Source organism: Maniola jurtina, chromosome 24, assembly GCF_905333055.1.
Source record: "Maniola jurtina chromosome 24, ilManJurt1.1, whole genome shotgun sequence".
NCBI classification, from domain to species: Eukaryota; Metazoa; Arthropoda; class Insecta; order Lepidoptera; family Nymphalidae; genus Maniola; species Maniola jurtina.
The window spans coordinates 3,142,083-3,166,645 of NC_060052.1; the positions used below are offsets into that span (position 1 = coordinate 3,142,083).

Here is a 24,563-nt window from a genome sequence, read left to right on the forward strand (position 1 = left end):
TTTAACCAAATATATAATATATTTATATATTGTAACATTATTTTATCTATGATATTATACTATAATTATATTATAGATCTCATTTATTTATTTATTCATATATTTATGTTTTGTATCTTATTATATAATATGTACGTATATATTTATATGAATTAACAACGCTCAGTCAATGTTATGTAAATAAAAAATTAGAAACATAATTTAATATTTATTTCTATTAATAAATGTTAATATTCAGTCATTTCACTAATTTATTTAACTTATTCAAGATGTCATCAATTAAACTGTTGGTTAATAATATGCTTGTTTTATTATGCATCATTCTCAATAAACTATGTCATATTTATCGATTTATCGATAAAATTAATTATTAAACAAAAAGTAATTTATCGAAAATATTAATTACTAGCTGATGCCTGCAGCTTCGCCCGCGTGGATTGGTCAGATCCCCTGCAGCATCAGGATTGAGGAGTTGGACTCCAAATTTTTTATGAAACAATGTCGCAAAGTTCCTCTATCGATTAAAAAAGAAATGACGCAAATCGGTTCAGAAATCTCGGAGATTTCGGTGTACATAGGTAGAAAAACACAACTCCCTTTTTGAAAGCCGGTTAAAAAGTAGCCTATGTTACTCCCTGGTCAATTCTCTACTTGTCTGTGAAAATCCCGTCAAAATCGGTTTAGCCGTTCCCAAGATTAGCCTTTTCAAACAGACAGACAGAGAGACAGAGAGACAAAAATTTTAAAAACGTGTGATTCGGTTATGGTATCGTTCAAATAACCATATGACCTTAATATGCGGTAGTTATTTCGAAATTACAGACAGACACTCCAATTTTATTTATTAAAAAAAAGTAAGATAGTATAGATGTGGCAAGCAATCAAAATAGCACTTGTTTTAACGGTGAAGGAAAACATCGTGAGGAAACCTGCATGCCTGAGAGTTCTCCATAATGCTCTCAAAGGTGTGTAAAGTATGCCGATTCGCACTGAACAGCGTGGCAGACTATAGCCACCAGGGGTTGGCAAGTTCCGAATACTTTTGAAATTTTGGATCAAGGTCCAGAAAAAAAAATCACACTGTTTATTTTTTTCACTTTCTCACATTTATTTTATTTATATGAATCACAGTGCATATTATAATGATTTATAATGCAAAATGTGTAAAAGTAATTCATTCGTTCATACATATTATTAAAAACTAGGGGATGCCCGCGGCTTCGCCCAGATGGATTTAGATTTTTTTAAATCCCGTAGGAACTCTTTGATTTTCCGGGATAAAAAGTAGCGTATGTCCTTCCCCGGGATGTATCCCAAGTCTGTACCAAATTTCATTAAAATTGGTTCAGCGGTTGGGCCATGAAAACGTAGCAGACAGACAGACAGACATACACACTTTCGCATTTATAATATTAGTATGGATATTCAGCAGTCCAAAATTCGACCACCATCGTTAGCGATCCAAGATTCGACCAACCACGGTCCACCGGCCGACCGCTGTTCTAAACCATTCTTATTCTGAGAGGCGCCCCTTCTTCAGTAGTTGTTCATGATGATGAATATGTGGTAGACATCGCCTTATCGACTGCATGGAGTCCACGTCACTGAAACAGATACTAATCATTCGCATATAAGGCTGTTCACTTTCTTTTAGGCAAAAGATTGTAACATTTCAAATTACAATACAATACCATGTACAATAACGGGCCATAATAATATATTCAGTATTCACTCATACATAATGCAGGTGGATTCGGGCGACAAATTGTACGAAAAAGGTTACGAATTGTGCTCGTGAAATATAAATTACTAGCAGTTGCCGTTAACTTCGTCCACATGTGCCAATAATATTCATCGTAGTTTACTTTATACATTATAGAGGATGATCGCGACTTCATCCGCGTGGATTTAGGTTTTAAAGATCCCGTGGGAACGATTTTCCGGGATAAAATGTCCATGTCAATTATAGGGACGCAAGCTACCTCGGTACCCATACAAATCGGTTAAGCGGATGGGGTTTTAGGAATCCCGTGGGAACTCTTTGATTTTCCGGGATAAAAAGTAGCCTATCTCCGTCCCCGGGATATAAGCTAACCCTGTACCAAATTTCGTCACAAGCGGTTAAACTATTGTGCCGTGAAAAGGTAGCAGACAGACAGACAGATAGACAGACAGACAGACACACTTTCGCATTAATAATATTAGTATGGATTCCTACCACCATCTCACCCCTTTAAAATCCTTCCCTACATCTACAACACACCTGCACCTACAATAGGCTCTTATGATGGCAAGTGACGATGCAATCTAAGATAAAAAAAGAAAAGGATTTTAGGGATGTAGCGATCTGTTATTTTTGTATCTTGTATCTCGGAAGTTATATTATAAACCACCACCATGCACTACAGAGTATACATCGTTAGCGCAATTAAGAATCTATGGAGAGAAATTGAAGATACCGTGGCGACATCTAATTTATTCGTTGTAAGTTACTTGGAGTGTATTGGCTGTAGAATCCTTTGTATTCCTCACCTAATGGTAAGTGATGATTCAGTCTAAGATGGACGCGGGCTAACTTGGAAGGGGTATGGCAGTTTCATTAAAACCTCCATACCCCTAATCGGTTTCTAAACAGCATCGCTCAGTGACACGGCTTTGCCGGTAGGATGGTAGCTAGCCACGGCCGAAGCCTTCCACCAGACCAGACTAGAGAAAATTTAAAAAATAAAAATTCGACCTCCCACTTATAAAACCACAGCTCTTTCCACTGCGCCAGGGAAGTCATCGAACCCCAATTGTATGGGAGGTTTACAAAATAGTAAATTATCTCTACCTGGGAGGAATGTCATTAACTCTTCAACAATTACTGTGTATCGTTTACGGCCGTGAGTTGTGGGTTTGTGTGTCTATTGAAGGCTGTAATTACCTTTTAACTATAAAACATCGAAACTTTCTCTTGGAGATCGAAGACCTTAAAGCTGATACTTGTACCTACTCAATACAAAAGCTTTATTTGTTCATCATGCTCAACCCGTGATTGGTTTCTGAACACCGGTCTCTTATCAGTATGAGAAAGGCTTAGGCCCGTAGTCCGCAACGCTGGCCAAGTGCGGATTGGCAGGCCACCCACCTTTTAGAACATTATGGAGAACTCTCAGGCATTTAGGTTTCCTCACGACGTTTTCTTTCTTGAATACTTTTCAACCATCGTACCAGAAATAACACTTTTTAATTTTTTCTAATTTTCATGGCAACCATTTTGAAATAATTATTATGTGTTGTAAGTAATTATCACACTATCACACTTAATATTATAAAGGAGAAAGTTTGTGTGTGTGTGTTTGTTACTTCTTCACGCAAAAACTACTGGACGGATTGGGCTGAAATTTAGAATGGAGATAGATTATACCCTGGATTAGCACATAGGCTACTTTCGATCCCGGAAAGTCAAAGAGTTCCCACGGGAATTTTAAAAACCTACATCCACGCGAACGAAGTCGCGGGTATCAGCTAGTAATCATTATTTGTTTATAATAGACATTGTGAAAATTTCGTCTCTACCTATTACTGTTCACGTAGGAGGGCGATTCTAAAATCGATGGTTCACGAGATACAGCCCGCTGACGGACCGACGGACGACAGACGGAAGCTTAGTGACTAATAGGGTCCCGTTGGCACCCTAAGGTTATGGAACCCTAAACATCATAAAATCAGCATCCTTTATTAATCATGTAGGTACCCTAAAAAGCCTGACCTAGATATTCCAGCAGCAGGTGACTATAACAGAGACGTATACTTTACTTACCAAAAAAAGAAACAATGACTCACATAATAGTAAAGCCGTAAAAAATAATGAGGTTACGTCACGAAAGCCGCTGTGGTCAAGTTCTTTTATTATTTTTGTGGCTTTCATAGACGGGCTAGTTTGACGGCAATATTTAGCATCACTTGTATTACCTTCAAATTGCAAACTCACGTGCAATTCAGCTGTTCAAAAATGCAATCCTAATCGCTACCAAGTAGCAGTATCTAGCATGCTCTACAGTAGATTCAACGAATAAGTCTGAGTTTAAAAGTCCTTAAAAAAAAATTTAAAAAATGAGAAGGTATCCTGAAGCCCTTGGAAGAGTGGATAAGTTTTTGAGTTACGGAAACCTTGGATACTTTGGGTCACTGAGCCATGTAAGTAAGCAAGTATTAGGCTTAAAATTGCTGGATTATAAATCATACAAGTTGCAGTAGTATAAATCTTTATTATACAAAACACAGTACATACCTAAAAAAAATTTTCAAAAGAAAAATAAAACCGACTTCAAAAACCACAAACACTAAAAAGTAAAAAATAACTTTTATTTAGCTACACATGTAACTTTGTGGTTTTTGAAGTCGGTTTTATTTTTCTTTTGAAAATTTTTTTTATAGCTAGTCTGCGCGTCACTTTGTACAAAAGAAAGCGATGAGTGTTTTCTAAGAAATAACCAGATACGTAATCGAACCCACAATAGTCCAATTCAGAATTGAGTTCCGTGGAACCAATTTCGAATTATTAGTGATTGAAAAGAGAGCTTTGTTAACCTTGACTATTTGATTGCGCCTTTGAGTTATTTCTATTCAATCACTCATACGACAAGGTGTATTTGCTATAATGATCATGTAAGAAAAAGAAAATCTAGGTAGGTATAAATGGGGTACCTAGTTTGACTCGTGCAAATCGCAAAACTTGCAGGTTAAAGTCCCTAGGGAGTAGGGACTAAAGAGACGTCAGTTTTCTCTGTGTTCTATGGTCTCTTATAATGGTCAGTGATTTGAAAAGTTTCGTTTTTGAACTGATACTACAATATGGGCCTATTCAAAGGACATATACATATACAAATAATTGAGTTCCTCTGGTGCTGCAAGTGTTGATGTTGCAAAGCTGTAACAGCCTAATGGTTAGGACTTCCGTCTCCTAATCGGAGGTCGGGGGTTCGATCCCGGGCACGCACCACTAACTTTTCAGTTATGTGCGTTTTGAGCAATTAAATATCACTTGCTTAGGAAAACATCGTGAGGAAACCTGCATGCCTGAGAGTTCTCCATCTTCTCAAAAGTGTGTGAAGTCTGCCAATTAGCATTGGGCCAGCGTGACTATGGCCTAAATCCTTCTCATTCTGAGAGGAGACCCGTACTCAGTAGTGGGGTGGAAATGGTTTGATCATGAATGAACTACATATATTTTGGGAAAACACCAAAGTACTCGAAACCCCTGATTGTCTATATTTATATTTAAATTTTATTTAAGTATTTCTTAATACTAAATTTGAAAACTTTGAATAATTTGTTTTTTAACTAATATTTTTACAGTGGACCTCGTTCCAAGAAGAAAAATTTTTGTGCTTATATTTACAAACGGGACGGAGACGGTATGTTTGGCGTTAGAGGTTGTGGTTGTGTTTTTGCATTTTCTTTATCTTTAAGACGATATTTAGCTAATAACTCAAAATTTTAAAAACCCCCGACACATAAAGCTCTTTAAGAAAACTAGAAAAGAGCTGATAACTTTCAAACGGCTAGACCGATTTTCTTTGATTTTAGCTAAGAACACTCTCGATCAAGCCACCTTTCAAACAAAAAAAACTAAATTAAAATCGGTTCATTCGTTTAGGAGCTACGATGCCACAGACATAGATACACACGTTAAACTTATAACACCCCTCTTTTTGGGTCGGGGGTTAAAAAAGGATTCCAACGAATTGAGAACCTCCTCCTTTTTGAAGTCGGTTAAAAATTAGTTTTTTTTTAAGCCCTTAGGGTCGCGATTGTCATTCTACGTTATAGTTACTGTACTATCTGACTAGTTAGAAATCGTAACAGCTTTAACACGTTTGTACCAATTAACTTGCAACTGTCTTTCTCACAACAAATAGCGCGTCTGACAAATTTTGATATGTTGACCTAGGATATTTAAATCCATACCAAAAAAACATATTATTTTGAATAGGCGAATTAATGGCGAATGGTTAAAATTTTGAAATCTGATACATTTTGTCTTCAAATTAAATTTTCTCATACTTAGCAAACCCAAACCAATTAAACGCTGTTATAATTATATAATATTATAGTTTATTTACAAAGTATGTACCAGTCTATTTGAAATCACGTGTTTTATTTTAATTTCACTAACTAGCTGATGCCCGCGAATTCGTTCACGTGGAATGTTTTTAAATCGCGTAGAAAACCTTTTATTCCCTAATATCCAATACTTTTATAGTATTCCTAAATTATTATTATTTCGATGAGTAAATTTTACAAAGTGTACAAGTATCTAAACTCATCAGAAGTAATAAGTATACGAAAGAATTATATTATCTAAAATGTTCTGCAAAGTTGCATCTGCGTTGTACCGTGAGATCGTAAGCAAAGATACTGGAACTATTTGCATTTAAATAATAATAAAATTATATTAAGTGGGCACCAGACGTAGCTTTTTTTTAGTGTGAGGCTCTACCTTCCGTGGAAACGAAAACTGTTATAATAATAAATAACGAAAAATATTAGAGTGTGTGTGCGCTTGCAAAAAATAATTTAATATGCCTACGAAGTGGTCCTATAAGGTTCCTTATTTTCCTTTTGTTATGCACATAAATTATTTTCTATACATATCATACTTTTCATGTAGTAGTTGACAGAACAGGTCATCATGATCAACCCATCGCCAACTCACTACTGAGCACGAGTTTCTTCTCAAAATGAGAAGCGTTAAGGCCATTGTCTGCCATGCTAGCTCAGTGTAGATTGACAGACTTCACACACCTTTGAAAACATTATGGAGAACATAGAAGTAGAGACATACAGGTTTACTCTCAATTTTCTTCACCGTTAAAACCAGTGTTATTTTTTTTTACATTGCTTAAATCACATGACTCCAAAGAGTTAGAGATGCGTGCCCGGGATCGAACCTCCAAACTCTATAATAGAGACGAACGAATAGAAGACCGACGTCTTAACTACTAGGCTATCATCACTCTTTCGAGGTCATAGACTTTCCTATTTTTACAATGATCGCATTGTAAGTACGGACGCGTAACTGATACTCGGATTATAGGTTTTTCGTTTAGAAAAGATACTGACACAGAATATATAGTAGATACTTATACCGGGACAAAATAGTTTAGGACAGTTAATGCCAATTTCACCAAAATAGAATATTTTATATCCAGGATAAAGTCGCAAGTTACTTTCAGATAACCAAATTTTCAAAAATATACGAGAATAGTCCTATACCGCCGATCTTGACAGTGTATCGAGCTTGAACCTTGGATAAAATCGAATTCACATCGTCTTCATGGTAACGGCAGAAAAGTAACAATGCAATCAATGGCAATTGTCAATGACAGATGCCTATCGAAACTTCAAACTAACGTATAATCTTAGTTTTTGACATTTACTCATTTAAACCTGCCATAGACAACTAAAAAACGCTCTTTCCAAGAATAGCTTATCAACATTATTGGTGAAACGTATCATAAGTTATCCCAGAGTACATGTAGCGGATAATTTTATTCTTGACATTGTTATTCTCGGATGACAGCACCGTTGGCTTGGCCTTATTTGGATAAGTTAGTCTATTTTAGGAATTCATCATAAAATGGCAAAAAAGGTCCGTAAGGTATCTCCAGATTTAAGATACGATACAGAAAACTTGGTCAAACAACTTTGTTATACATAAGTTTTGGTAATTCATAGCTAGACAAAAAGTTGCAATTTATTGTGATACTAATTAGTTTTATTCAGTTTTTAATGCAAAAAAGTAGTTTAAATTGTTTAACTGTACCGTTAAAAATAATGCTCTATCTACCTTTCTCTGAAAATAAATTGTTATGACTCAAAATATTTTGATACGTAAACACATTCATAATGCAATTTTCTTTATAATTAAGTGGACTGAATAAACTTAATGGGTACAGTCAAGAATAAAAGTATATCACCTGTGATGTTAAAGTTTTATTTTTAAAGCATCTAACGAAGTTAAAGTGGTTTAGAAACAAGTTTTTGGGACGAAAAACTTAGCATTAGAGTTGGAAATTAGCTGTTAATATGTGTGGATGACCAAACATGGTTATCTCTCAAACTGGAACTCGCATACATTTAAGTTATTTCAAACTGATCGATTTGAGGCAAACTAAAGCTTTTCAAACGGTTGATTAAGGGGTTTCGTCTCCATTTTTACTTGCTTCAGATTGAGGCTCTTATAGCAAAACAAGAAACATACAAAATATAGCTCGGCCAAAGCCTCATTTTGCGGAGTACCTTAAGTTGAGGCAGCGATCTACAGGTAGCTCATGTGAAGACCAACTGTGAATCTAACTGTGAAACCTGTCCACAACTGAGAATGGGTTCCCTCGCAGAATGAGAAAGGTTTAAGCCATAGTCTACCACGCTGCACAAAATTGGCTGTTTAGCAGACTTCACACACTTTGCTTTGATGGTGCAGAAACCTGCCTGAGAGTTCTCATCTACATCAATAACTCATATTTCGTAACTAAACTATAGTTGAAATATATAAAAGGAAAAGCTTTCTGACTGACTGATCTGTCAACGCACAGCTCAAACTACTGGACAGATCGGGCTGGAATTCGGCGTGCAGATAGCTATTATGAAATAGACATCCGTTAGGCAAGGATTTTTGAAAATTCAACCTGTAAGGAAGTGAAATAGGCGTTAAAAATTTGTATAGTTAACGCAGAAAAGGCGCGGGAATAAGCTAGTACGCTAATAAAACTATGGCTCATGTTCATATTGGTTGTTAATATCGATCTTTAGATCACTTTTGTTGATGATGGTACTAAGGTGGGACAATTTGTTTTAACCTGTGGTTTTAACTTGATGGAAAGTACAGATAATATTACTATCAGGTTCAATGCAGATGCCCATTGTTTGTGTCGTGTGAAAAAAACTCTCCATTCTTATAATTACGTTAATAGAAGCATAAATTTCTTATTTTCACGGTTAATTATAAGAATTAAGAAATTTGCACCACAGACTGGTTGGTTTTTGTATTTGTACCTATATATAAAAATCTAATAAGAAGTAGGTGTATGAATTTAATTAACTGATTTTGTTTCGAAAGCCTTAGAAAAAATTAAACTTTAAAACACACGCAGAAATTTGTGGCAGTGAGATCAATTATTAGGGTATGTAAAAAAATGGTACAAAGTAAATAGACTATTGTGTCTAGACCTTTTTGACCTATTTTATTCAACTCATCCATAAAAACATCAAATGTTATTATTATAAACTTCAGAAACGTATCTAAATTAAGCACTTAAATATATCAAAAAGTTGTGCGTAATACTTTCACAGTTCTTATGAAGTATCAAGATCATTACTTAATTATTGTTATGTAATAAACTAAGTAGCTTAAAAATTTCGACCTCATATACATCTAAAAAATCAATTTACGTAATCCATTCATCTCACTTTCTTTGCATATAACAAGACTATAAAATATTAATTTCACTAAAATATCAAAAATATTTCAAAAGGTTCACCACCCATATACATTTTTTCGTACTCTTGACTACAAATGAAGAGCGATTTTTACAAATTGGCAAAAAATATAATGTATTTGCAAAGTTTAAAACACATTTTTATCAATGCCCTTCCAGAGTATCAAGATCATTCAAACACACTATACTCTCGCATCTCATTCATAGGCAACATCCCACGCGTAACATGCCAAACCGAATGATCCGTGAAAACGATAGAAGAGTGAATCAAACCCGAAATCAAGTGCAATCAGAGACGTCAAGTGCCCGTATTAACATAAAACAATTTCGTACGTACCAGTTTAATCGTCCGCTTTTAAGTTCACTTTTCTTGCGTCCGCCAGTAGTGGGGTAACTGGCTTAAAACAGCCCGCTTATTCACCGGGGCCCACACTTTGTGTTGGCTTTTCGTAGGGGTGGTAAATCAACATGAGGCTGTACGCGTTTGTCCTATTTCTGATAGCCGGGGCGCGGGCGATGCCGACCCTGGATAAGGAGGCCAACGACCCTGGGCTGGTCGGGAGCGTCATTGGTGTCGTCAAGGAGTGTGTTGACGGAGATGTGTCATTGTGCTTAAAGGTGTGTGTGATGAAAAGTGACCTAAGTGATTCGTGATTAGTCTCTATTCAAATGCTGATAGGCGAACTTTGTGCCTCTCGGAAACTTTTTTGTTATCATCAATCGTGGTTCAAGTTATCGGGAGATTATTTATTATCTTTATTATCTTAACAAAGTTAGGGATGTAAAGTATCATTCAGTATTTAAATAGCGTTACATTTATTCTTCGATTTTAGTATGTTTCCGTTATCTAATTAGAATTTCCTTGTTATCTTAAACCACCAAAACTGACAGTTTTGATTAGTGATTAATGATATAACAAAAAAACTTTATTGCATGATGGTTACTGGACTTTTATAGGTATTAAACGCAAAGTTATGTTAAAAGTTTCGTATATAACTATAGCTTTTATCGTTATTCAAGTTTTTAAGTGAACTTCGATTTATTTGAATTGTCTTTCAATACCTGCCAAAGGCGTATCTTGGATAGTGTAACATCCCATCATAATGTTATGCTAACATCGTTTAAGTCATTAACGAAACTCGAGTGGTTAGATAAGATAGTTTTGGATTGTTACCACATTTCTTAATGGTTTTCTTATTCAGTGTTATTTTTTGTGGTACTTATTGTTGTTTACTGAATTTTTTTTTTTTTTTTGGTTACAGGAAAAAGCAATGAAGTATGTGGAGAGTTTATCATCAGCGCGCGAGATGAATTTGATTGAAGGAGTGACCCTATTGGGCACTGGATCCCCAAGGTCCGCGAGGGCATATGAACCCTTAGCAGACGAGCCGAAGGTCAGGGAGGCGCAAGTGGAATCCAGACTTGTGGATTCAGCTGCTGATTTCCTGGAAAACCATGTGATCCAGTTTCGACTTCCCTCATCAGCTGTTGAGGGCATGAAACGTTCTCTTGAAGAAGGTATGTATTTTTCAACTACTGAAATCTATACATATAATAAAATTGTAGAAAAGTGGTGTCTGTACAATGGAAATATATAAAAAAAGTAGCAGGGGTTGTTATTATATCGATGCCGAACCCGAAATTGTAACTAATATTTTTTTTGTCTGTTTGTCTGTTTGTCTAATTGTTTGTTTGTCTGTGTGTTGGTGCACGCTAATATCAGAAACGGCTTATTCGATTTAGATACGGTTTTCACTAATATACTGTAGTAAGCTTCACTTAACATTTAGTGTTTATTTCATGTCAATCGGTTCATAAATAAAAAAGTTATGTCAATTTAAAGAATCACGGCGAACATTTTTAACGTACAGAGTATATGCTGCACGAAAAGTCACTATTCCACGCAAACGAAGTCGCGGGCACAGCTAGTCTTAAATAAGGATGCAAATCATTTGTAATAAAAGTTTGATAGGTCCAAATAAGCTCAAGTTAGTAAGTAGTACATTACATAACATTACAAGTACATTTTAAACTATTAGTTTGTGAGAAAAAAATGTATGCATTTTGCAGAACAGAAATTAGGTTTGCATTTTTCTAACAAAACATTGATCAATTTAAATTGTTTGAGATAAAAGTTAGATAGGTTTTCGATAGGTAAGCGAAATTAGAGCACATTTTGAGTTCTTAGTTTGTCAGAATAAGAAAAAAATTTGCAAAAATTTGCAGCAGTTAAGAGAAAATTGCGAACATTCAGGTTTGCAATTTTCATACAAAACTTTTTTTATGAAGGGTCGTTGAGTTTTTTTTATACTAAGGTATTGTTATAAAACTAATTATTGAATAATTATTATTGCATGTATAAAATATGACAGATTAAAACTTACGCATATCACTTTAATTATACAATACAACAATGTGAACATGAATTATTGAGTTAAACTTTCGTTTTTTAAGCACGATAATAAGCTTACATAAGCTTGTTACGAAATAAAAGTCTCAAAAGAAATAAAGGAAGCTAAAGAAACACAACAAGTATAATAAAAGAAGAGTCAAATACGTTAAAAGTAGGTTAGGTGAAACTAAATAAAAGATATGATTCGGTAATTCACGGTTAAAACGTTTCAATGTTAAAGAAATGGAGCAAAACTTTTACTGCTGCGGTTTAGTTAAGTGCGATCGGTTACTTATTTGAATAAGTTCAATTCAATTTTAAAAAAAAAGTGGAGTAATACTATGTACGTACGCGTGCAAAAATTAAATAAGCATGTAGGTATAATACAAGGTGCATTGTACAGTAATTTCAAAAAATAACTATTAACAGGGCTCTCTTCGTCACTTACTCCATACAATCGTAGCCCCAATTTCATTTGAATATTAAGCAACCAAAGTCTATGAAATTTTGCAGACATATTCTAGAAACTAATATTTGTGCCTGTGGTGTTTAAGATTTTTCTAAAACATGTAGTTTTAAAATTACAGGGGCTCAAAGATTTGTATGTGAATTTTTAAGACCGCGTAACTACTAACTTTGAAACCGAATATTTTAACGGAAATCTGGAAAATCACAGGCTTAGATATTAGTTCCCGGAACGTTTCTACAAAATTCCATTGAGTACGATTGGTTAGTATTCCAATGAGTGACGAACTACGTTTGTATGGAGCGAGTGATGACGGAAAGACTCCTCTTAACAATTTTAAACAGTTTTTCTAACTTATCAACGTAATTTCGCGTGATCTTTCTTAGAATACTCATCATTTTTGTCATTTATACTAAAACATTACTTATTTACTTAAACTTATTTGCTGTTATTTAGGTTCAGATAAGGAAATTATTTACTAAAAATGTTACCTATAGCATTTATGATACTGTTAATTTCATTTGTTCCACAATACTGATGCTAACTTCAAAAGTGTGTAACTAACAAACAAAGTGTGTAGACAAAGGAACTCTAATTTAATTAGATCGTCCACGATTTGACTCACGGTTTATCGCTTTGCAATGCTATTTCGTTCATTTTTTAATCGGAAACCGTAACACTTTTACTTTTTCAGAGTGATTTGATACTTTATCTAAGATTTTGCTTTTTAATAGATATACGAGATTATAAAAATACTCTAAAGTTTAAACATCTTTAACGCGTTTTGAATAATATTTGTATTATGCTTTAATATTCACCGTTCCTGTATTAATAGGGGTCTCTCCGTCACTCGCTCCATACAAACGTAGTTCCAATTTTATTCGAATACTAGCTGTGCCCGCGACTTCGTTCGCGTGGAATAGTGACTTTTCGCGCTTTATATAGCCACGGACGCTCAGGCGCGAGGCGCCGTGATTCTTTAAATTGACATAACTTTTTTATTTATGAACCGATTGACATGAAATAAATACTAAATCCTAAGTGAAGCTTACTACAATATATTAGTGAAAACCGTATCTAAATCGAATAAGCCGTTTCTGAGATTAGCGTGCACAAACACACAGACAAACAGACAAACAGACAAACAGACAAAAAAAAAATTAATTACAATTTCGGGTTCGGCATCGATATAATAACAACCCCTGCTACTTTTTTTATATATTTCCATTGTACAGACACCACTTTTCTACAATTTTATTATATGTATAGATTAAGCAACCAAAGTCCATGAAATTTTGCAGACATACTCTAGAAACTAATGCATACTACCAACTAACTATATGAACATCTGTAATAGGACACGTTAATGAATGACCGCTGAGTCATTAATGATGTTAGGTATTCACAAAGAGTTTTTTTTTAAATCTTTATTTATTTTAAAGAACTTGTATACAATTTGTACATGTCAGTTCTATAGCACTTAAACCTAGATTAAACTAATTAACAATTGACTTAATCAGTTAATTTAGTAAAAGTCAAAGTGAAACTATTTATTTAAAGTAGGCACTAGTATATACTTTTTGATGGTCAGTTAGTTAAACAGAGTTGCGAAACTACACATAATAAAGGTATAGGCATACTCGTATCTATATGCATATTTACGTTCAACATTGAAAGTCCATTCATGCGGTTATACACTGTAATTACACTAACTAGAGGTAGGTAGGTACCTACCATTTCATTTAACAGGGCTCTCTCCGTCACTCGTTTCATATAATCGTAGTTCCAATTTCATTTGAATATTAAGCAACCAAAGTCCATGAAATTTTGCAGACATATTCTAGAAACTAATATCTGTGTCTGTGGTTTTTTAGATTTTTCTAAAAATATGTAGTTTTAAAATTACAGGGGCTCAAAGATTTGTATGAAAATTTTTAAGACCGCGTAACTTTGAAACCGAATATTTTAACAGAAATCTGGAAAACCACAGACATAAATATTAGTTTCTAGAATATGTCTGCAAAATTTCATGGACTTTGGTTGCTTAATATTCAAATGAAATTGGAACTACGATTGTATGAAACGAGTGACGGATAGAGCCCTCTAACGTCTATCAACAGAGCTTATTAGAAAACATAGTAATAATATTATATTCATAATTAATTAATACATAATCTATTACCTACTTTAGAAAGCTTACTTTCTGCCATTTATATCAGTTTTTCAAAGCGCGATCTTATTTAGGGAATGACCACGTCATTATTTAGACAAGTGTAAATTAAAAATTTATAACACCCCTGACAAGTGAAGGTTACAGTAACTAGAAAAGAGCTGGTACCGAGCTGGTTCATGGTCCATCCGTTAACAGGGCTCTCTCCGTCACTCGTTTCATACAATCGTAGTTCCAATTTCATTTGAATATTAAGCAACCAAAGTCCATGAAATTTTGCAGACATATTCTAGAAACTAATGTCTATGTCTGTGGTTTTCCAGATTTCTGTTAAAATATTCGGTTTCAAAGTTACGCGGTCTTAAAAAATTTCATACAAATCTGCAAAATTTCATGGACTTTGGTTGCTTAATATTCAAATGAAATTGGAACTACAATAATTGTATGAAACGAGTGACGGAGAGAGCCCTGTTAACGGATGGACCATGAAACATAAACAGATAGACGGACAAACACAATTTCGCATTTATAATATTAGTACGGATGTATGGATTCTAAAAAATTATTGTCCATAATATTATGAAACACTAGAGGATGCCCGCGGCATTTTTAGTCCCGAAGGAACTCTCTGATTTTCCGGGATAAAAAGTAGCCTATATGTCCTTCCCCGGGATGTATCCCAAGTCTGTACCCATTAAAAACGGTTCAGCGGTTGGGCCGTGAAAACGTAGCAGACAAACAGACAGACACACTTTCGCATTTATAATATTAGTATGGATTTTGACACCTTCAATTTCTACCGCGTTCGTAATGATAAACGATTACGCCTACTATAACCGAATTAGGCTCGCGCAATCCACTTTATGAATTACATTACTTAATACTATTAGTCTATTGATATACCTGATTACGTGCAAACTTGTTCTATAACATCCCAAAACTGTCTATTTGATGGTAAGTGTTTCTGTTGCACCAGTCGACAAAATAGGCTACTTTTAATCCGTGCAAGAATTCCTTCGGGATTTTGAAATATCTTTCCACGATGACGAAGTCGTTGATATCATCTATTTGGTACAGAGATAGCTTACATTCCGGGAATGAGCATAGGCTTCTATTTATCCCGGATAATTAAAGAGTTCCACTAGATTTTCAAGAAACTTATATCCACGCGGATGAAGATGCAATAAAATATTTTTTTTACAAAAAAAATACCGTCCCACAATCGATGTATTTATTAAAACCGTACGATGTTCAAATAACGTTACAAAGGTATATAGACCAACAAACCGACGGCATAATAAGTGTACGCATCGGTTATAATATAAAACTATATCCATATCCACACGAATACTATAAATGCGAAAGTGTGTCTGTCAGTCTGCTAACTTTTTTACGGCTTTTCAGTTTTTTTTAATTCATAGACTAGCCGCTTAACCGATTTTGATCAAATTCGGCATAGAGATAGCTTGCATCCCCAGGATGGACATAACTAATTTTTGTCCCGGAAAATCAAAAAGTTCACGTGGGATTTTTAGAATTTAATTCTACGCGGATATCATCTATTTGATACAGGGATAGTTTGTATTCTGTTTACGGATACGAGGCTAATTTTTATCCCAATAAACCGAGGTTCCTTTGGGATTTTAAAAAAGCTAAGAAAAGGTAGCGAGCACCATCTTGTACATATTATACAAATCGTTCATTCATAACACCAATACGATATGCCGTTTTCATACAATCAATACACGAACCACGTCCCTACTACGTGCTTAACATATTATTACGGATCCGCACTAGGCCAGGAAAGTGGTACATTCCTCCTACGGTTGTTAGACGCTTCCGTTCAAAGTCCTTTCGAGCTTTCATGACAGAACAGGTTTCCTTGCTAGTCATCGAGAAATCGGCCCATAGTTGGCCGCTCCCTGGCTGTCTTCTTTTAAAGAAAGTTGATCTGCCACTTCGATGGATTGTGTTATACTTTGTACAACTAAACCGTAGTTATGATGTATCTGTCTGGGCAATCAGAATGATATCATTGTTTTTAGATCATATCTAATACATTAAGTGCACGTTCACTTGTAGTTAGAGTATACATTATATTTTAGAGTATACTTTTATAGTTTTCATCACTGTAATACAAAACATCTTTTGAGAGCTAATTTTACTAGAGGTTTGCTAAATACAAAGGGATAATCGGACTTCGTCTGTGTTGGTGTTAGCTGGCGGGCGTGCTCTGCCTTTTTGCAGTGATTTTTTTGTTAAAACTGACTGGAAAGCGCTCTAAAGGGGTGCCGTGCGTATGTCGGCGAGTGCGGGCACAGACGGGGTCCATACTTGTATTGTTTAACTAACTTGTTACAAATAACTACAAACTTGACATTGGCTAATCTTTGTAAAGCCAGACGAAAAAAAAAAAGGGATAATCTAACTTTAATACATAAATTCTAATGAGTTTGCTAATTTACCTAATTTTGCCAATAAGGAACAATTTATATTGACATACTGTATTGTGTCGTCCACACTTAGGTCTCATTCGCACGAGAGCTTTTTTAACGTCCGTTAAAAAAACATTCAAATAGAACAAATATGCATTCCCAAGCTCACATGTGAACGCTTTTTTAACGCGCACTTTGTATTTTCAACGCAACGCCGGGTTTTAACGCAACGCTTTTTTAACGCTCGTGCGAATTAGGGCTTAGGGCTTAGTGTCTACAATAATGGCACAAAAATTATATTTTCATCTCATAATCTCTTTTAAGGTCATAGTAAAATTATGCTTGTAATCATAACAGTTAAACCTACCAGTTAAGGTGTACTTTACTTAAAGCTGAATTAAACTAAACTAACTAAACTAAACCAAAATTTACATATTTAGGACAATAGATTAGTAAAACTCGGCCCAAGTGGATTACACAGACGCACTGGGCGCAAAAAAACTGGTAGCTTAGGAATTTTGAATAAAATGTGGGTTAACAGAATCACTTTCAATTGAAAATGCGCATTCCTTCGCATGGTATGAATTCTTTCGCGTATTGGGAAAGGTCATTAAGGACAAACGTTATTTCAATGTTTTTTTTTTGTTTACATTAATGAATTTCTTTTGATTGATTTTGTTTCTTGTCTTGTCAGTCTCCTTAGTGTGAGGATCTAAATTTGATGTTTCACTGGTTTATTATTCTAGACAGAATTATGCCTTTTGATAGCGTCTGATATAAGTACTAATCATTTATTTATTTTGCTTCCAGCTCGTGGCAAAAAGAAGAAGCTCAAACAACTCATCCCCCTCTTAGCCATCGCCAAGCTCAAGATCATGGCACTCATTCCTTTGTTCTTGGGTATCATTGCCTTTGCTGCCGCCAAAGCCGTCCTCTTAGCAAAGATTTCTCTTCTGGTTGCTGGTATCATCGCTCTGAAAAAGCTGCTCGCCAGCAAACACCATGAGACTAGCTATGAAGTGGTCGCCCACCCACATCACGAAGAGTCACACTACTCCAGTGGTGGCCACGGTTGGGGAAGGTCGATTGACGAAGCGCAAAACTTAGCCTACTCAGGTCACATCAAATCAGATTAAAGCAAAATTGGAGTCACACAAGGAGCACTTCTAGACCTTATTTATTTTCATAGGTATACGAACGACAACTCGAATATAAAACGCGCGTTATGAGTTATTTATTTGATAGTTTTAAGAATATTTATTGAGTATTTATTAATCGAAGTCCCTTTGTAAGGGGCGGTAATGAACGATTAATTGTTGTTTTTGTTTTCCATAAAATGTTCTGAGTTTGTATGATCCCCTCTTGTTATACTATATTAGTATTATTTTTCAAACCCTATACGGTATCCGTATTTGTGTATTTTGTTATAAACAAATATTTTATTATGCTCGTTACTATTATCTTTGTGATCGAGTCCTAGTCCTTTTCTTTAAGTCCTAATTCTTATATTTAAGTAATATTTTATAATGTATTATTGATATTTCCTATACATTTTAGTGTATTTTATTTTAATGTACCTATGATTTATTATAACTTTAAATCTTATAATATGTTCTTATAAAAATATGATGTATATTTTGTAAATATTGTATATAATTATTTTACATGATTACGATATTAGTGCTGTATATTTTTGCCATGTAATTTTATTTTATTATTAAGTTTTTACCATCCTATATATCTTTACATATTTTCTTATCATTCTTATTTACAAATACTCATTATATTTCTTATTCTTCGTTATATTATGTTATTTATGAAATATTCATTGTTATTATTTTATTTAACTTTATATCATCATCATATTTTCATGACTTATTAATTTATACTATATATAGTATTTTATTTATTTTGGTTTATATCACGTAACCATTTTTTTTTATTGACTATGCCCGTCAAATGACTCGTACAAATAAAGAATTTGAAATAAAACCGATTGTTTACTTAAGAAACATCAACTGTGGTGTATAATATATTATATGCTATAACCTCATCCATGCTAAATGCTAATGTTAAAATGAAACATGTGAAAATGTGTCTGTCTGATTTCTTTCACGGCTCAACCGTTTCAAGTATTTCAAGTATTTATTTGCTCAAAAACCGTTTAACCAATTTTAACATTTTATACAAAGCTCGTGATGTTTTCTCGAAAAATGAAGGAGTTCCCTCAGGATTTTTAAAAATAAATACATGAGCATAACTAGGAATGTGCATATCCGTCCAGGGTCTATATTATTAAAAAAAACTGCTTTATTTCAAAAGCTTTGATTTCAGTTATTTCCAGAATTCAATAAAACATAGGTACAACTATTACAATTAAACTTAAAGCTAGCCTTATCTAATTACTATACCTACTTTTTTTATTAAAAAAAAAGGTACAACCTATAGTCAATAGACGTAGTTAATTATTCAGATAGATTACGAAAGTTATTTGCGAATAAATGGTTTCCACCCGAGGTGTTATTTTCTTAATTATGTATTGTTACGACCGTTTTTTGTCGGAGACCGAATTTTATGCAAAACGGTCGTCTGACGTGATATCAAGCATGTCCAATTTAACGCTAACTTACGAGTAAGTAACTAGTGTAGCCTGCGTTAAAGAGTATAATTCTTTCAAACTTAAAATAGGGGCAGCGAAAAGTGGTCATTCTTACTCCCGCAAAAAAAGCGACCCTATGAAATGACTCTGTTTTTCAGCACTGAATAAGGTTTGGTGTTTATTAAGGTGAAATGATTGAAAAATGATTCTTTTTTTCAAATTTGAAAATTGTATATTATTGTTTTTTTTTTTTCGAACAAATCCTCCTTACATCATGTAAGGATTCTAACAACACCTCCGCCATCCAAATCCGTTCTGGCATTTAGAAGTTATGGTGGAATACAGAAACTCTTGTTAGTTTGTTGTAAGTCTTGTAAGTTTTTTTTTTCAAATTCAGATACTGGTTAGTCTTTGACTACAATCTCACCTGGTGGTAAGTGATGATGCAGTCTAAGACGGAAGTGGGCGATTAGGCAGTTTTCATTAAACTCATACTCCTTTGGTTTTTACACGGCATCGTACCTGAGCCACGGCCGAAGCTTCCCGCCAGACCAGACCAGTGATTTAGAAATTATAAAATTCCAAACCCTGTGGGGAATCGAACCCGGGACCTCCCACTAATAAGACCACAGCGCTTACCACTGCGCCAGGGAGGTCGTCAAAAAGATCACACTAATATTATAAAGGCGAAAGTTTATGTGTATGTGTGTATGTGTGTGTGTGTGTATGTTTGTTACTCCTTCACGCAAAAACCACTGGACGGATTTGGCTGAAATTCAGAATGGAGATAGATAATATCTTGGATTAGCACATGGGCTACTTTTTATCCCGGAAAATCAAAGAGTTCCCACGGGATTTCGAAAAACCTAAATCCACGCGGACGAAGTCGCGGGCGTCAGCTAGTGTACTATAAGAAAAGGAATATGCGCATGACGCTATGAATCAGCTTTTTTTTTCTCTCGTCTGGCTTTACATAGATTAGCTAATGTCAAGTTTGTAGTTATTTACATAGATTAGCTAATGTCAAGTTAGTAGTTATTTACAAGTTAGGGAAACTATACAAGTATGAACTTCGTCTGTGCCGGCGCCCCTCTAGAGCGCTTCCCAGTCAGTTCCACCGCCAAAACACACCAGCAAAACACAAAAACCGAACACTTTAAATTAAAAAAAAACACTCCAAAAAGGCACCGCACGCGCCAACACATACGAAGTCATGAATCAGCTTAGCTTGATAGGCGTAATGTCATCAAACAATCCCATCCCGTGTTGAAAACGTGATGACTTTCTCTCGGCTTACAATTCGCATGCATTCAGCAGATGTCATCTCTGTATTCTATGGAAGCAAGGCAGACGTTGTGAGGAGAAGCTTAATTTAGAGTTCGAAAGTGAAAATAGCTCATCTTCACTAAGTTTAGAATAGTATAGAATAGAATAGATTCTTATTCAAATAAACTACTAAAGGTACTATATTAACTGGGAACTTGCAGTAGGTATCAACTCTGGGAACTCTTTGATTTTCCGGGATGAAAAGAAGCCTATGTCCGTCCCCGGAATGTGAGCTAACTCTGTAGCATTAAAATCGGTTAAACTGACACATTTTCGCATTTATAATATTAAGAAAGTAAGTAAGGAGTGTGGATTATAGTAACATTTATCTTTTGTAAGCTGCCATTATCTTTTTCCATCCCATTCCATCTGCATCAGCCTGTATGCGTTCACTGCTGGACATAGGCCTATCCAAGAACGCGCCACCAAACAGGGTCTGCTAGCCCCCTTCTTCATCGGTGATCGGTCCAGCGGGCTGGAGGTCGTCCTTCACTGCGCCTACCAGTGCGCGGTCTCCACTCCAGAACACATCTACCCCATCGGCCGCAGGTTGACATGACATGCCCATTTTACAACTTCAGCTTGCTAATCGTGTCATTCAAGCTTTATGCAATGTATTAAGGTTGTGTATGAAACATGTCGTTTGAATCGTCCTCTAAGAAGGCCCCTAATCTTGACTATGAATTCCGATGTAGTTTGAAATTATTCTAAAGGCCGATTCATACTAATTGCGTACACGTGACACGTGCGTAGACACGCGCGTAAACCCCTAACACACCGGGTTACGCATACGTCCACGCTTTACGCATGCGGTGTGCCATGTTTCATACAGTTCCATACATTACAACGCAATGGTACGCGCTACGTCTACGCTTACGCAGCCTGTGTGAACGAGCTATAAGAGTTTAAAGTATGGAAAGCTCTTGGGAGCGCGCTAGGGAGGCCAATCAAGCAGCGTTAACGCCATTTTATTAGATCCAATAACCTATATTTTATAGATACTAATATGATTAGCTGCATTCAAATCTGCATAGTAATCGAATAGAAGTACTTGTACGGCTTAATACAAGTAAATTACCATAACCGTTATTGTCGACCACTTGCTGGGACTGGTTTTAATGAGACCTGCAACAAAGTTCTATAAATATACCTATCTCTACATCACTACCCATATTATAAATGCGAAAGTGTGTTTGTTTGTTGGTTTATTGGTTATTGTTTTGTCCTTCAATCACGCCGCAACGGAACAACGGATTGACCTGATTTTTGCAAGGGTATAGTTGAATACCTGGAGAGTGACATAGGCTACTTTCATCCCGGAAAATTAAGCAGTTCCCAAAGGAATTTCGGACACCTAAATCCAAGCGAACGAAGTCGCGGGCATCAGCTAGTTTAAGAATAATCGGAACTTGTCTGTCTATTGTTCCGTTATTTATTATCAAAGCACCTACTTGAACCATTCGCTTAAATTAAACTACTAGTCTTACCTTGAAATTAAAGCAATCAGTTAACTTTTGTGGCAATGAGCAAGGCACATAGTGCGAAAAACCGATGGATATTGGGGTTCCAAGATTAGCGACTTCGTACCAGAAGGCGCTGCGTTGGTAGACCTTCCTTTAGATGAATAAACTACATCAGATAAGTCACAATATCACACTAATATTATAAAGGCGAAAGTTTGTATGTGTGTGTGTGTGTATGTTTGTTACTCTTTCACGCAATAACTACTGAATGGATTTGGCTGAAATTTGGAATGGAGATAGATAATATCCTGGATTAGCACATAGGCTACTTTTTATCCCAAAATCAAAGAGTTCCTACGGTATTTTAAAAAACCGAAATCCACGCGGGCGAAGCCGCGGGCATCTTCTAGTCCGTCATATTCTCTATCGCTTGCCTGAAAGATTTCCTTGCATGATCACGGTTATTTTGTTTTTAACAATATATCGGATAACAGTTCTTAATCTAATTACAGTTAGTAATCTAATTCTACTTTTATAAGTTCACTATAAATAACTATAGCCCGCTATTTCATCTACGTGAACCACAGGAATTCCAAACCCCTATTTTACCCGCTTAGGGAATTTTCAAAAATCCTTTCTTAGCGGATGTCTACATTATAATAGTAAATTATGTTAAAACATCTTAACCTATGTTAGTAAATTTAGTTACTAACATAGGTTAAGATGTTTACTAACATAATATTGTGGGCCTTTGTTGCTTAAATAAATAAAGATATTATTAATAGTTATCTGCATACTGCATTCTCCTCAGCCCGATCATCATTTCCTTTTATATGTATATTTTAGACTAAAGGTTTTTCTATTTCTATTACTTAGTAGTTAGTATATTTTTTGCTCAAGATAAGAAATGAAAGATGTATCATCATACACGTTTTCTCACGTGAAACTGTCCCCAGACCAACTACTTCACGTGCCAAGTTGCTGTGACCTGCATATTTATTCGCTAACTCATGCAACCATCTCTATGTTGCACTCTCGTTTAACCGGTAAGTGTGTGAGGGTGCCTTCACACATATTCGGAATTACCCAGCATCATACATTTAACCTCAAGGTGAAAATATTCACAACGCGTTCAGCAGGCCATTGGTGAATCATTCCACAGGTTTTATGATTAACATCTTTGGTACGAGTATATTTTGACTTTGCGGAGACTTATGCACGGGTTTAAGGCTAAAATCTATAGTGTACTTAATATTTTGACTTTTTTTGAACTTGAGACACTGTTAAAACGAGACAGCGTAATATTGCTGATATAAATCTGTCTCTTTTTAACCGAAACCTAAGTCTGAGCAAAGTCAGAGTACGCTCTATAGATCTCAGCCTAAAAGCTTGCTGCGCTCGTTTCACGTAAAAAGGAAAAATCCTAACAAGTATCCCGCTGAAAGGGTTGCCGGGCTCACCTCAGGATTTTAGTATTACACACGTGTAGGATTTATGATCTAAAGAACAGTTATAGCAAGAACGTCACACGGTAGTGTCATATTCATAGTCACAGTCACGTGACGTAGGTCAGTAAGTGACGACGATGGCAAGAGCGCTTCTAATAAGTAAGTTTCGCAATGTAAACTTTTTGAAATATTCATACAACTGCTAGCAGCAGCGTGGGATATAGGTACTGCTGATTCGTGCTTTGTATTTTTTAGTTCGTGATTCAGGTTTAAATGTGGAGCCTTCAAAACTATACTTTTTTTATTTAACACTAGATCATGCCCGCGAAATCCACGTGAACGAACGAATTATTTGATTTGCCGCGATTAAGAGTGATTATGTCACTTTCCAGGTCGTCATATCAATGCAAATAATCTCGCTGATCCCTTGTTCCATTGTAGTGTTATTGAAGGCGTAAAACAAGAAATAAATACAATTTTGCTTTTATAATAAGGGTAGTATCACTACCCATATTGTTGCAGTTAAGCACAGTAATATTAATAAGTATTATATTATAAGTAAATATAAGTAATAATAATACCCATATTGGTGCAGCTAAGCACAGTAATATTAATAAGTATTATATTATAAGTAAATATAAGTAATAATAATACCCATATTGGTGCAGTTAAGCATAGTAAGATATCTATTCTGTAGGATAGATGCTACTCATTCCAATTATGAAATGAAGTAAATTCTAAAAAAGGCAGATTTTAATCAAAGCAAATATTGGACT

At 35.2% G+C, this 24,563-nt stretch overlaps 1 protein-coding gene across 1 annotated transcript; it reads left to right on the forward strand.

The window, feature by feature from the left end:
- The first annotated feature begins 9,950 nt into the window (after positions 1–9,950).
- On the forward strand, positions 9,951–18,506 carry LOC123877568. Its single transcript, XM_045924384.1, has 3 exons — positions 9,951–10,106; positions 10,751–11,006; positions 17,762–18,506. The coding sequence occupies exons 1-3, from the start codon at positions 9,957–9,959 to the stop codon at positions 18,085–18,087; spliced, it is 732 nt and encodes a 243-aa protein (XP_045780340.1). The 5' UTR covers positions 9,951–9,956; the 3' UTR covers positions 18,088–18,506.
- Positions 18,507–24,563: the final 6,057 nt, after the last annotated feature.